At 37.0% G+C, this 15,095-nt stretch overlaps 1 protein-coding gene across 4 annotated transcripts in view; it reads left to right on the forward strand.

The window, feature by feature from the left end:
- pan (transcription factor pangolin) overlaps nt 1-15,095 on the forward strand; it is a 340,467-nt gene that overhangs the window by 305,623 nt on the left and 19,749 nt on the right. For all 4 annotated transcript variants that reach the window (XM_076408657.1, XM_076408658.1, XM_076408659.1 and 1 more), the window contains exons 5-6: nt 10,705-10,795; nt 11,295-11,522. In XM_076408657.1, the coding sequence (XP_076264772.1) occupies nt 10,705-10,795; nt 11,295-11,522 (319 nt within the window). The remainder of the gene's footprint in view (nt 1-10,704; nt 10,796-11,294; nt 11,523-15,095) is intronic.

Genomic DNA, 15,095 nt, shown 5'->3' on the forward strand with positions numbered 1-15,095 from the left:
AAAAATAAAGTTCCTTATAAGTTCCGCGTAAAATCGTGCCACCAAAAATGCACTACAAAACTGTAGCACACAACAGTAAATGAAATTGCTGTTACAACTGTCTCGAAAATAAGTATAAGAAATATTTAACGTCTCCTATATAATGTTGGGCATTTAAGTTGAAAATTTTACGCAAATCAACTTAACGCATCCGTCAACAATTTCAATTCAATTGAAGTCATTTTAACAGTGTTGAACAACTAAAAAATGCTGTCCAAGATTAGTGAAAAAGGTTAAATCTATAGGAAAAGACCGATTGAAAGTCGTGAAAAATAAAGGACGATATACCCATTAGTGAAACAAACATTTAAAATATCGATTATTTCTTGATTTTACCAGGCTGCGCTATAGTTTTGTCGCATCACATTTAAGTAAACATTACCAGTTTTTTTGAAATATTTACATGAATACCATAACTAACCGTCCTCAGTTATAGAATGTGTCAGCTAAACATTTATTTTTATTACGAATTATTACGATTATTAAAAATATTTACTACAGAATTAGCATTAGAGCAATTAAACATCCAAAATTACGATACTGAATATGTAAAACATATCGTTATAGCCTTAACAGTCTAAGATTGAACAATGCGATAATCAGTTCGATTGGCGACGTATTAGAAAGGGTCTCTAATCGTTAAATCTATAAGCTTTTTTTTGTTATTCTCCTAGAACGTCAACCATCTGCCCGTGGGCAATATGTATTATTATATGATTTCAGTTATAATCCTGACATGTAGAAGATCACTTCAGTAAGTGATTTGCTGTACAACTCAATCTAAATCTTATTCTAGATACTATTCTAACTTATTTTAAAGTATATCCTAACTTATTCTAAAAACTATTCTAGCTTATTCTAGAGATTATTAAATCTCACTCAATCTGTCTATTAATCAGTTCGTATGGTAGTTTTTTTGGGCGTACTTCACTGTTATCGCGAACATTTAACTGTTTGGCGAGTGCATTGGGATGCACTAATAGTCTTTCAGAGAACTTCGGACTAACACTCCGAATCTCACTCGTTATGGGTTCTATGGGGGATATTACTCGCAACACTTTATTCTGGAACCTTTGGAAGATATCTATGTTAGATTTGCTAGTAGTACCCCACAGTTCCATACCATAGGTCCAAATAGGTCTAAGTATTGACGTATACAGCAAAGCCTTGTTATCTTATGATAATTTAGATTTACGCCCTATCAGTCACTTTATTTAGCCACAGTATTTGGTTTAGTTTAAGCCCAAGCTGTTTTCGTTTTGTCATTATATGTTTTTCCATATCAAACGTCGATCGAAATATATTCTCAGATATTTAACGTTGTCTGCTTGCGGAAGTTCATGATTATTCAGTTTTACTGAGAGATATGTTCTTCTACAAAGGATGAATGTCACATGGGTAGATTTTGGCTCATTTGCTTTGATACGCCACGTTTTCAACCACAATTTGACTTTGTTAAGATGAAGTTGGAGGTTTCTTGTGTCTGATATTGGATCCTCGTGTGATGATAAAACCGTTGTCAGCATATGTTGCAACAGTAGTGTTTCTTGAGGTCGGTAGGTCAGCTGTATACAATAGATATAACAATGGGCCAAGAACATTGCCCTGCGGAACACCCGAATATATTAGGTGTAGGTCTGTTTGACAATAAAATGTCTGTCTCTGAGGTACTATTTCAGCAGAAAGTGGGTATGGAGCATCTGTAAGAAAAATTTGTAGTGTGCTAAAGTTTTGTCGCTGTAACGTTGATTAAATAAATTTACTACAGAATTAGAGCAATTAAGCATCCAAAATTGCGATACTGAATATGTCAAGGTATATTGTAATAGCCTTAAGGGTCTAAGATCGAACAAAGTGATGCTCGATTCGATTAGTGACGTATTAGAGAGGGTTGGGACCCAAAGGCTATATTATTCCAAGCGAACCGCAACCTTCTTGTCCTGACCATTCGTTGACCGACCGGATAGGTCCCTATTCCTTCATCGCCGTATTCAATTAGAGCGAGCCCTCCACCGTTCCATCTCCGCCAACCCTTCTCTCTACGAAATAAAAAACCCGATTATTTTTATTCGACGGTCTGTAGCGTGGAACAATCGAAGGAGGGTTGATGTCGGCCCTGTTCGCGTTCCAAAATGACAATTACACGCGGATTTAGCATCAGCATCGTATTCTAATAGCAGCGGGATTCTTTATTACATTTGTCATTCGATAGTCCCCCGTTAAGGTAACTCTCTATTGAAATGAAAACCTCTCCGTTTCCCGTTACCCCTGTCCCGGTTATTTTTGTCTTTCCATTTTGGAATAACACGATCAATAAACGATTTAATTCATGATATATTAAAAAGCATAGTAAGCATTCTAATGGAGATGGATCTATTAAAGGAAGGGGGTATACTTGTTAGAAATATGAAAAAATCGATTTTATTTTCATATTTTCCAAGTTTAACTCCTCAATAGTATGCTCTTAAAGCCGGCTTGGTTAGCACAGTGGTCAAGGCGACAGGACCATTCTTCTGATGATGCTATAGTCGAGGGTTCGAATCTTGCTAGGGCATAGTCGTAAATTCATATTTATGATTGTTTAACAAGTCGCCTTTTCTGTCCCTATATCCCTATGTGCGCTTAAATCTTTAAAACTACGCAACGGATTTTGATGCGGTTTTTTTCAATAGATAGAGTGATTCAAGAGGAAGGTTTATATGTATAATACATGCATAATATACTAAGGCAACATTGCTAATTTTAGAGGTGATGTGGTAAATTAACCTATTTTTTTAGGCTTATTTAGCAATTAGCAAAAACGCTGCCTAACCCTACGAGTTAGATCAAATTAATATACTACAGTATTGTACACCATAAAAAGGTCTACAAGAAAGTCCGCGATGGTATATGTTTATCTTTTAGGAATAACCCACATTAACCATTTTTATTGTTTACATTTTACGTGAGAAAATGGCTTATTTACGAAGCTATTTTAAGCAATACGGCATTAATCCTTATCGAATTAAGTACCTTAAATACAGTGTGCAATTAATATAGATCAATATGGTTCCTTACAGCATGTAAATTAAACAAATATTTTCGGAGATATTACAAATTTAAAATTTGCGTTTAAAAATGTGTAATGTAATAAAAATTGTATGAATTTAGATATTCCAAAGATAGCAGGAAATCTTCATAGTAAGTATAGGGGAAGAGGAATTGTTTTACTCCAAATTTAATGCGTGCAGGCCAAGGGCAGTAATGAATGAACCAAAAATACTGGATCGATTTTAATCATGTTTTCATTGAGTGACATAGGCATATATATTTTATGCCCGTGCAAAGTCGGAGCGGGCCGCTATGTTTTTATATACAACGTTCATATTTTTTCTGTAGTGTATTTAATTTAGTATCAGCATTGCACCCGTGCGAAGCCGGGGCGGGTCGCTAGTATATATATATATATATATATATATATATATATATATATATATATATATATATATATATATATATATATATAAATCCATCATCATATTTTCATTCCGTTTTTTCCATACAGCTGTAATTTTAGGAAAAACTGTATTTGATACGATAGTAGAATGTGTAGGGAAGATTCGCTCCAAATTTCAAGTCAATCGGCTTAGTAGAAGTTGAGATATCATGTTTTGAAAAAAAGTGTAAGACCTATAAATTAGTTTTAAAGTACTTTTTAGAAATTTACCGTAGAAAAATTAGCATTAGCATAAAAAATCGGTGTAATTCATCGATAGCTGCATACCGAAAGCAGCATAATCGAAAGCTGCAACCTCTGGAGGATACGGTGAGTGGGGAAGCACTTTACATTGTAATCTTTCCGCGTTATCATGCTGAAGAATAATATTATTGTGTATATGTTCGTATTTCGGCAGGGAGATTGGATCATTCGGTAGACCAAGCTGTTTCGCTTTGAATATTAGAGGGTGGTGCCATACTTGATCGAAAGTTTTGGAGACATCTAAAAAGATGGTTTCGAAAAAAATTTTTCGACCTTCTCTTAATGTCTGGTGGATTGTTGCTGCGACGCGGGCAGCTTGTTTGCGGGTGCGCCTGTGAAGTTGTTTAAAGTTTGTAATATCTCTTTTTCGGCATGTGTGGAAAATGAAATAAACAGGCTGATGGGCCTGTAGTCAGATGGATTGGACTTGGCATTCTTTTTAGGAATGACAGCAACAAGCCTCATGTTTCCAATTTTTTTTGGGAAATGCTTTAACCTCAGGATTGCTTGCTAGTGAGTTTTTTCAGATGGTTTGCTGTTATATCACCTGGGCCTGGAGCTTTTTTAGAAGACGGGCGAGACTATGCTCTTCAGAAGATGAACTGACTGGAAGTATTTCCTCTTTAGAGAGGGGATAGTATCATTTATGATGGACAATGTCTGTTGAGGTGGGCTAAAAGATGGATTGCATTTCATTTAGTTCTCGAATGAATTAGCGACAAGCTCGGCTTTTTTCAACATCATAAATTTAGAGGACGTGGGTTCCCAGTTGTGTTGAATGGGCTATACTTATCATTCGTCATACGATCAATAAAACCAATTATATCCATTTTATATATATTTTTTTAATAGCCCAAACGGCCGTGATAAACGCTCGTTGTAAATAACAAAGCTGATGGCTGGTGTTTAACGGAGCGACAACGATGAAATCGATATAAACAATCATTCCGAACAGAAATATTCTGAATAATAAAATGCGGTAGCCCCATCTCCCCGCCGCCCTTGCCACCGGCCGGTAAGTTTGCGAATAAAATTTTAAACGATACCTGTCCCCGGCGGACTCTCAAGACCGCGCAAATAACAGTGTTTTGGGGTCGCTTAGGCACAATTCTCGAAATACCGTATACTTTGCGTCGCCTCATGTCATAATGTTTGCGGCGTCCGCACGCACGGTCGGCAGCGAGAAAAAAAGCCCGGCCGTTTTATGGAAACCGGGCGGAATGGTGGTTTTAACTATTCATCGTTTTGATTAGTGCTTTGCCGTCGGTTGGGAGTCATTAACGATTCCCTGTAAGGATGAGGGCGTTTGTCAAAATCCCCGCCAGTTCCTTTATGCGGTTGTCATCATCGTCGTTATTGCGACAAAATTTATGAATATACAATGTAGTTATTCTATAAAGAAGCCAGCAAAATTATGGACGTACTAGTTATCTCAATAAATACACAACAGCTCATATGTCTACTCAAAGTAGCAGCGAATTCACGTCATCTCAATATATGACGTCTAAACGGTACAAAGTTGCCGCGCCGGATTCAGCGTTGATATTTTACACATTTTACTTTATTTTAGCTTCGATCTATGAACAAAATTATGGACGTAGTAGAAAATATCGACAAATACAGAACAGAAATTTAAATATATAATCTATTCAAAGTAGCTGTGAATTCACATTTAAACATTTAAACATAAAAATCATTTAAAATATCGATTATTTCTTGATTTTACCAGGCTGCGCTATAGTTTTGTCGCATCACATTTAAGTAAACATTACCAGTTTTTTTGAAATATTTACATGAATACGATAACTAACCGTCTTCATTTGTAGAATGTGTCAGCTAAACATTTATTTTTATTACGAATTATTACGATTATTAAAAATATTTACTACAGAATTAGCATTAGAGCAATTAAACATCCAAAATTGCGATACTGAATATGTAAAACATATCGTTATAGCCTTAACAGTATAAGATTGGACAATGTGATAATCAGTTCGATTGGCGACGTATTAGAAAGGATCTCTAATCGTTAAATCTATAAGCTTTTTTTTGCTTAATCTCCTAGAATATCAACAATCTGCCCGTGGGCAATAAGTATTATATGATTTCAGTTATATAATATAACCATCCTGACATGTAGAAGATCACTTCAGTAAGTAATCTGCTGTACAACTCATAATCTAAATCTTATTCTAGATACTATTCTAATGTGAATTCACATCATCCCAATTTATGAAGTCAAAACGGTGCAAAGTTTCCGCATTCAACGTTGACATTTTATGCATTTTACTTTATTTTAACTCCGATATATAAGCAATATTATGGACGTACTAGAAAATATTGACAAACATACAACATCAATTTAAATATACAGTTCCTTCAAAGTAGCAACGAATTCACGTCATCTCAATTTATGACGTCAAAACGGTGCAAAGTTGCCACATTCAACATTGACATTTTACGCTTTTTCTTTATTTTAGCTTCGATATATAACAAGATTCTAATATAAATAAAATAATGAAACGCCGGCTTGGTTGGCGCAGTGGTAGAGTTCGAATCCTGCTGGGGCATGGTCGTAAATTTATGTTTGTGATTGTTTAATATTTGTAACTGTCCTAGGCAAGAGTGTAAAATCCAATAAGAAAAATGATCCTTGTCACGCCGGTAACCAGGCTGGGTTAGACCGGATGTCTTCGGGGATGATTTCTAAGTTGGTCACTCGTCAGTCTCGGTAGGTTTAGTGCCGAGTACCGTGGTTCGGAGCCCACAATAAACTGTAGATCCAGTTCTCATAAACCCCCAGTTGGTAAAAGGAGACTTTAAAATATAAAAAAAATTAAACAAAAATGTTCATAAAGTATAATTTATTTTAACAGTACAGTACAACTAATACGTATATTATCGAAGGACTTAAACCACCGTTAATTAAACAGCCACTATAGTTTGTAGGTTAGAGTAATTTTATTCTATTTACATTGAACTATTTTCTAAACGACCTATGGTATCCCCTGGTGGCTCAATCCATCTAATAAATAATTGTACATCTAAAAAATGTATTTTATTTTCATTATGAAACATATTTAACTTTTTATGTTTCCTTCATTCTAATATCACTCTATTTCTCCTTAGTTTCCTGTGTTACTACCTGTGTACTGTTTTCTTGATAAAATTAGATTTAATGGCTGAATTTTCTCTAATGGATTTGCTATATCTGCAAAACAGTTAGTATTCATTTTCTCCATGTACAATTTAACAATATGCTCATATATATTTTGAACAATTACCCACATATCTATAATGACATAGAATAAAGCCTCCTGGTATAACTCGATAGTTTTTACTCTCTTTTTCGCTATAGGGACAATTATGGTTTTCTTTTAAGATGACGGTACTTTTTCCGATGACCAAATTCATTCTGTTGTGACATGGTCAACTCCATCAGTCTTAGTGATTAACCAACCAAAGTAGAGTAATGGCTATTACTATTTTTAGTGAATCAAAAGTGTTACTCTTTACTTTCTAGACATACAACTCCACAATTACGATTTCGTTCGAACCAGAAATCCTAAAAACGGACAATTTTAAATAATAGCTTTATTTTTGGAACTAGACGAGATCTTTTCATTTATTCATCAAACAAAAAGTCCCCGTGCCGCATCGGCATCGTGTAATTTACTAAAATCCCGACGCTAATATCGAAACCGACCCCCTTTTTTCGCGAAGCGCGCTCCATCCATTCATTCACGGCCCCATTCGGTCGATACGAGCGTCGCATCTCCTTTCACTCCGGTCCCATCGATCGGGCATCGACGTATGGATGGATGGGTGGTGGAGACAAAAACCGGACACAAAGAACCTCGATAGGGGGACGGTTGCCGATTGATATCAGTTTTCCGGGGTTGTATACAAATTCGTCGGCACAAAGGACCCGCACACGGTACGTTGCCTCTCAATGGCGACTTGTTGATCTGAGCAACGCATTGATATTGACGGGAGGACACAATGGCCGGCCTCCCCCTCCGCCGAGGGGCGCCCGTTATTAGTGAGGCCCGTCCCGGAGTTATTAATGGTCGGTTAATATGCCGTGCAAAATTGCACAATAAAAAGTCGACGACTATCTTCAATCATTTTCGGATTATGGTGCAATTGCTCTTTATTTGTCGTTTTCCATTTTGGTATGTAGGCTGAAGATTATATTACTAAATATTTTAATTATTTATTTGATTATTATGAAATATTTTTAGAAATATTCAATAGTGTCTGAGTTATTACGATTTCTTTCAATCAAATAAATGTAGTGCATTAAAAAATAAATAATAGCGAACTTCCTTTTGTAAACATTCTCCAATGTTAATAGCAAGTGAAATTAAGTATTAACTATTAAAATATCAGAAAAATTCACGGAAAATTGGACAGAGAAATAATTTTTCATGCACGATTATAGCTTATTAGTAACAATTGATGTCCACAGAAAACCAGTAACATTACACATTACAGAATAGAAATTAAAAGGAAAGTAGTGAAAAAATAGATTTAAAAACACTCGAATAGGAATATATATTTTTAAATGGCTCTTTAGCCAATTTCTTATCAACTGTGCTGGTTATATACATTTCTCTTACTAGTCCCAGTTAAAGGATAAAAAGTAATAATTTATTTAAAACAAAATTATGCAGACCAAATATATAATCTCTCTTATTCCAGATCATGGGCGGTTATACATTAATAATATTGTTATTGTATTCTTATTTTTTCTTATATTTCTTTTACTCTGGGTTTGAGGCCTTTTGCTATTAATTAAATTAATGTTTGGCGCTTCGAAATGAATAGAAATAAATTGGTGCATATTGATTTCACCGACAAAAGAATGAAGCACCCGCCAGTATATATAAATCAGCAAGTACTCCCTTTACCAACAAATCTTGAAGCCAATATGGACTTAGAACGTTCAATTCTGAGATTGTACCAGTCAATGTAATAGAAAAACTATACAAATATTCCAAAACAAGGTACTGCGAGGTATTACTGATGCTCTATGGTACATTCGTAACGACAATCTCTCCAGCTCTTAAATCATAATGGCTTAGACAGACTAATTCAGTGAAGTTAGTCACTCAAGTAAGACTTATCGGTGCATATTCATTTCACTATATATATATATATATATATATTTATAAACTAGATCTAACGCAGTTACATTAGAAAGCGGTAAATTGGATGGTGTGGGAGGCACGAAAAAAGGGAGAAGAGGGTAGATGGAGGACTGGGGAAAGTTATGCGAACACGTCAACGTGCAGGGCAAACATCAGCGCAAAATAAGCATGAAATATCGGGAAAGGGGGCATTTCTTCGTGTGCTACCCAATCAATTATCGATGGCGAAGGAAAAAGGGAGACCTGGGTGGAAAACGTCGACTCCAAAAAAGAAAAACAGAAAATGAAAGAACAAAAATAAAGGAACGCAGAAGGCGCGCGTCGGGTGGGGGTTTGTAGCGTGAGAGAGGCGACCGTTCAGGGAAAATTGGATCCGCGGTCCTCAAAGGCGGCGCCAGGTCCCGCGAATTACGGAACTGCCTTGGCGTTCCTTTGAGCGGCGCGCGATATGCAAACTGCCAGGATAATTAGGATAATGGGAGCTACTCGGGCGCCGGCGTCGAGACGCTGCTTCTGGCCCAATTTGTTACCTTTATTTTTTCGCCGATATCAGAATCAAAGAGGACTAATTTCGTCTTGCTTGCGGATCGCCCTGATTCGGACGGTTTCCTCTTACAGGACCGGACCGGCAATGTGTCCCGGTTATTTGATATTTAGTTTCCTAAATTTGTACTGTTTTAACGAAGTGTTTTTGAATTTTACTTTTACCTCTAACTAACACCACTGCTGAGGCATCAAACGCTGAGATTACGGAAATGTGATTATAACAGGTCAATTGAAAAGTCCCCGGCGTACCATAGCTAAAACAAATTTTTTGGCAAAATTATTTTTTTTATTCAACATAATTTCCTTCAAAATAGGTCTCAGTATCGCCCTTCATTCGACGTAAATTAAAATAGTCCCTGGGGGCTAGATCTGGCGAATACGGTGAATGAGGAAGCAATTCGAAGCCCAATTCATGGATCTTTGACACGGTGCATTGTCTTTGTGATGCAGCACTTTCTTTTTCTTCAAATGCGGCCGTTTTTCGGCGATTTCGTCCTTCAAACGGTCCAATAACGCTATGTAATAGTCGCTGTTGGTCGTCCCTCCTATTTCAAGATAGTCAATGAAAATTATTCTATGCGCATCCCAAAATACAGACGCCATAACCTTGCCAGCCGACTCTTGCGTTTTCCCACGCTTTGTAGAGGGTTCATCGTATGCGTTCCACTTGGATGACTGTCGATTGGACTTCGGAGTGAAATGATGGAGCCATGTTTCATCCATTGTCACATATCGACGGAAAAACTCGGGTTTATTACGCTTGATCATCTTCTAACACTGCTCCGGATCATAAACTCGTCGTTGTTTTTGGTCAAAAGTGGGCTTGCGCGGCACCCACGTTGCACAGAACTTTCTCATTCCCAAATATTCGTGAATGATATGATGTACACGTTCAATTGATATCTTTAGAGTGTCTGCTATTTCATTCAATTTCAATTTACGGCCATTCAAAATCATTTTGTAGATTTTTTAAATGTTTTCGTCGGTAACAACCTCTTTTGGACCTCCACTGCATTCACCGTCGTCGGTGCTCATTCCAATCTTTGATGATTGATTGATCTATGTGTCAGGCCGGGAACTTTTCAATTGACATATTACATAGTTTCGATTTTAGAGCGCCATATATCATCTGGATGTCCACTGGGTAAATTTTTTTATGATATTATTAGTTTCTTTACTAGCGGAGTAAATATGATTATTGTATTGATTGATTTTTTTTTATTTTAGGGCTCACGCGACCCCCCATGTATCCGTTCTCTGCGGGGCAATACCCCTACCCCATGCTCAGTCCGGAAATGTCGGCACAGGTGGCATCTTGGTAAGTGAATTTTTTCTCATCTCTCGCAACCCGTATGCCCATCACCGACCCCTTTTGGTGTCGGATTAAAGGGCCGTCCTTCACAATACCGGCAATTTCAAATCCATTTAGTCAATATTACCGCGTTCCTGATCCTTTTAATTGTGATTCACACTCCCTCGGCTCGTCGTCGGAACAACTGTCGGTCCTGCATGACAAATATCGGACGTTGTTCACACGGACTGCAAGTGATCCCCGCCATTAGTGTGCAACAGTTTGGAAAATTACCTTTTTATTACTATATAACAGTCACAAAGTGTCATTCCAGCCGTAATATACCAACTTTCTTCAGGGGGGGGATATTTTTCCTGCGTTTAAGGAGGCATTCTAGTTTAAGAATATGAAAAAAAATCAATTTTGAAGATACAGTTGTTTTAGTGACGCGGCATTTGTTTCTCCTAGTTATTTAAACGGTTGTTTGATTTTTCGGTTGTTGTTGATAACATTTTGGTTTTTGTAGGCACACGCCGAGTATGTATCCCTTATCTCCAGGAGCCGGTTTTAGAAGTCCATACCCTAGTGCGCTGCCGATCTCAAGTGGCGGGCTATCGTCGGACTTTTATAGATTCTCCCCGACCGGATTGATACAGCCTCACCCAGGACTCAGTCCCCATCCTCCACATTTGGGATCGCACCCCGCCATTGTAACGCCAGGTCCCAAACAGGAACTGCCAGATGTCAATCACAGGTAACATATATCTGTGTATTTACTTTTTTTTTGCTTCGTTAAGCAGAATTCGATCTCCCATGTATAAAGTTGTAGTCAAGTTTTGTTCGTCAGAGCCATCTGACGGCGCGCAAAGCGGTTTTATTTACTAAGTCATTAGCGGTGAATTAAAATAGAAAATTTGAATAAAATATTTTATTTAAATGCTAGTTCACATTTTCATATAACAAGTACATAAAAAACAATTACAACTTATTTTCTAATTGTACATTGTTATTGCCTTCAATATTATAAAATATAAAATTATAAATTATAAAAATATTTGTCCAAAATATGCTAAAAAATACAATATTTGAATTTACTGAATATATTAAATATATTGATTACGAAACCTCCTTTTCTTTATCTTTATTTTATTCATCAACTTCAAAAAAGGAGGAGGTTCTATGATTCCTCCGTCAATTATGCGACTTTCCAAATTCTTTTTTATTCGAAAGAGTGCTCATCCGAGGTGATCCCGTTGGAACCAAGTCAGGATCTGAGTTGTGTAGGGGGGTAAATCGAGGGAATACGTACAATATTTTCACCTATTTTTGTGTAAAAATCCGAGGTAGTTCAGTGTAAAAGTTTGCTTATTAAGCATTAACGATATCATATGAGAGGTCGTAGAAATGATGTAGGCAACTGTTTCTATACTGTAATGGATAGAACGTTATGCTCACACTCGTAGTTCGCGGGTTCGATTCCCAACAAAGCAACAACTTTTTTTGTTCTAGTTTGATTGGAACATTTGTCAAATCACCTGAACTGGATAGCGGACTCGAGGGCCTGAAATGTTCTTTATTTTCAATCTTTGTTTCTTTATTCCTATTTTTCCTCATACGGACTGTACTTTTATTTGAACTATCCATTGTAATACCTAAAAAAATTACCGCGTAATTTATTGAGTAAATATCTAATATTAAAAAGAAAAAAATAAAATATTTTTAACAAAAAAATCGAACCGACTCCAAAAAATAAATAACTGTAATAAGATAATAATAATATAATAATCTAAGTTTGATTATTTTTTAATTTTTAGTGTTCCTGATTTATTTTTTGAAGTCGGTTCATTTTTTTGGTAAAAAATATTTTATTGTTATTTTACTGTTAACAGCAAGTATCAGTATTTCCTTTACTATCAATGTTAGCTCTGTTTCTAGAGATTATCAATCATTATTGTCGATGTTTCGTTTCCTTATTTTATAGCAAATTTAATAGTTTTATGTCATCCTTTTAATTTTGCGATCAATTAATAACGCAAAAAACAATCGATTCATAGTTGTCCGATAATTCCGATCAACCCTGAGCGGCGATCTCTCGAACAAAGAAAGGGGGGCAATTTTCGTTCCGACAGAATTACGGCCGCAATCCGATTTTTCCGATTGGAAGGAAATTAAGTCTGGCGAGCCGTCGTCGTCGGAGCCGCGCCCGCGGGGTTCCGGCTCGCTCCGGGTCTTCCCCGCGCCTCGCTCCTCACGCGTTCTCCCTCCCCCCTTCGACCGCGTCCCCACCCCACCCCTCGCTTAATTGCCGTTTCGCGATAATCCCGCAACTTCGACGAGGGCGGTCAGGCGGGGAATGAGATCCAAGATTGGTTATCGGAGCCGCGGCCATTGGCCACGGGTTGCCCGGGCAACGAAATCCCCGAGTATCCGAAGGGTTAGGTGACGGTCGTTTTCCGGGTTTTGTTTGGTTTTCGTTCGATCTCCGATCTGGCGTCATTGTATGTCGGGAATCGGCCGTCGGCTGGGCTCCGTCGATGGTTGTCGTCGCGTTTTACCATCCCGCCACTCTTTTATTGATACTTACGCTTATCGATTAAAACTTTTCTAACGCTACTATTTTCTTTTTCATGTGTAACATATGGGCTGAAAAAGCCTGGGCATAAAAATGCAGTTTTTTCTTCTAAATTGGCTTAATTGATCAACTTAATCTCCATCGAGAGCCACACGATCATTCCACCGCTGCTCTAATATTTTAATGCCACTTTTGTAGAACGAATGTTTTGCTTCAAAATAGGCCGGTCAGTTGCTGTCCACTCAGTTGACGATCATTTTGTTTCCGGAGTAGAGTGATGGATCCGTGATTCATCAATTGTCACATATCGACACAAACATTCCAATTTGTTACGTTTAAACATGGGTCAAACCCTGCTCAGAATCATCAACACGTTCTTGTTTTTGTTCAACAGTGAGCAAACGCGGCACCCACTTTGAACAGAGCTTTCTCATAGTCAAATGCTCATGCAATATAAAACCAACACGTTCTTTTGATATCTTTACGATGTTAGCTAACACACGCAACTTCATTTTTCGATCATTCAAAACGATGTAGTGGATTTTTTTATGTTTTCTGTTACCAAATGAGGTGCATTTGGACCTCTACATTCTGTATCATCTGTGTCTTCACGACCACGTTTGAAGTCAGCAAACCAACGTATTATTGTTGTTTCTAATGAAGCGGAGTCCTTATAACACTTTTCAAGCCATTGCTTCGCTTGAATGGTATTTTTTCCCATCAAGAAGCAGTGTAAAATTAAAACACAAATTGTTTTTGATTCATTGTTTTGAATATAACAAAAGTAGTGTCACTCTAATAACTGTCTAATAACTCAAAAACTTATGAGTAGAATATCATGAAATTTTAACAGTTTTCTTTTGAAAGTTAATACTAACTGAAAAAGCGGTGAATGCAATAAAACTGGGGCCATCTGTGTGTTAGGCTAGGGTCTTCTCAGCCCATGTGTTAACTGGAACAGTTTCTTACAGCAATCGCACAGCATAACATAACACCCCCTCCTAAAGAATCTGTCGCAGGGATATACGTGGTCGTTATTCCGCCTGGACAGCTTATAGTTGTTATAAAATTGTTTTTGGACTATCGATTGTATCTTCACCCGTCAGTTTGCCTTTGAAGATATTCGAAAGGACTGTTTCTACTCAAATTTCCATGGTATCCCTCCGTGAAATGGTTTTCGAAATTTTGATAACACAACATTCTACCGCTAAGAAACTCCGATTAGTTTTTTTTAAATAACAAATTATGAACTAGCCTGTATAGTTACTATCGAGTTTCATCGTATATGTTATCAAATTCATGATAGTCAAAATTTGTCGTCGCTATTTTATCCACAATAATTTTTTTGAGAAAATTTCTCAGTTTCACCATGTTTTCTTCACTTCTTGATGTTCGACAAAGGTATCTTAGCAGCTTCAACTTCCTTTATTCCCTCTCGTAAAGTAGTTTCAAAACATACATCCTTCTTTCGAGCTGGATTCCGTATATTGCCTGAAAATGGAAAAATGTACCAGCTGTCGATGGATAATAATTTAATTAGAATGTACGGATAAAGGTTTAAATTAAACAAGAGTGTTTAAAAATAGTTTATAGGCTTAATATTTGCATTAGAAGAGGTCATGGTGGCTGACACAAGAAGTCTGTGTTGGTCGACTATCGCACTTTTAAAATAGCCATCTTGAACATTATTATACTCGGCGCTTAAAGGTTAACTTTTCGGTGCGTAAATTTCCTCTCAAAATGTTATTCCATGCA

Source organism: Rhynchophorus ferrugineus, unplaced genomic scaffold (assembly GCF_030347505.1).
Source record: "Rhynchophorus ferrugineus isolate W39M unplaced genomic scaffold, kcgeb_rfMv2 rfM6, whole genome shotgun sequence".
In the NCBI taxonomy this organism is placed as follows: domain Eukaryota; kingdom Metazoa; phylum Arthropoda; class Insecta; order Coleoptera; family Curculionidae; genus Rhynchophorus; species Rhynchophorus ferrugineus.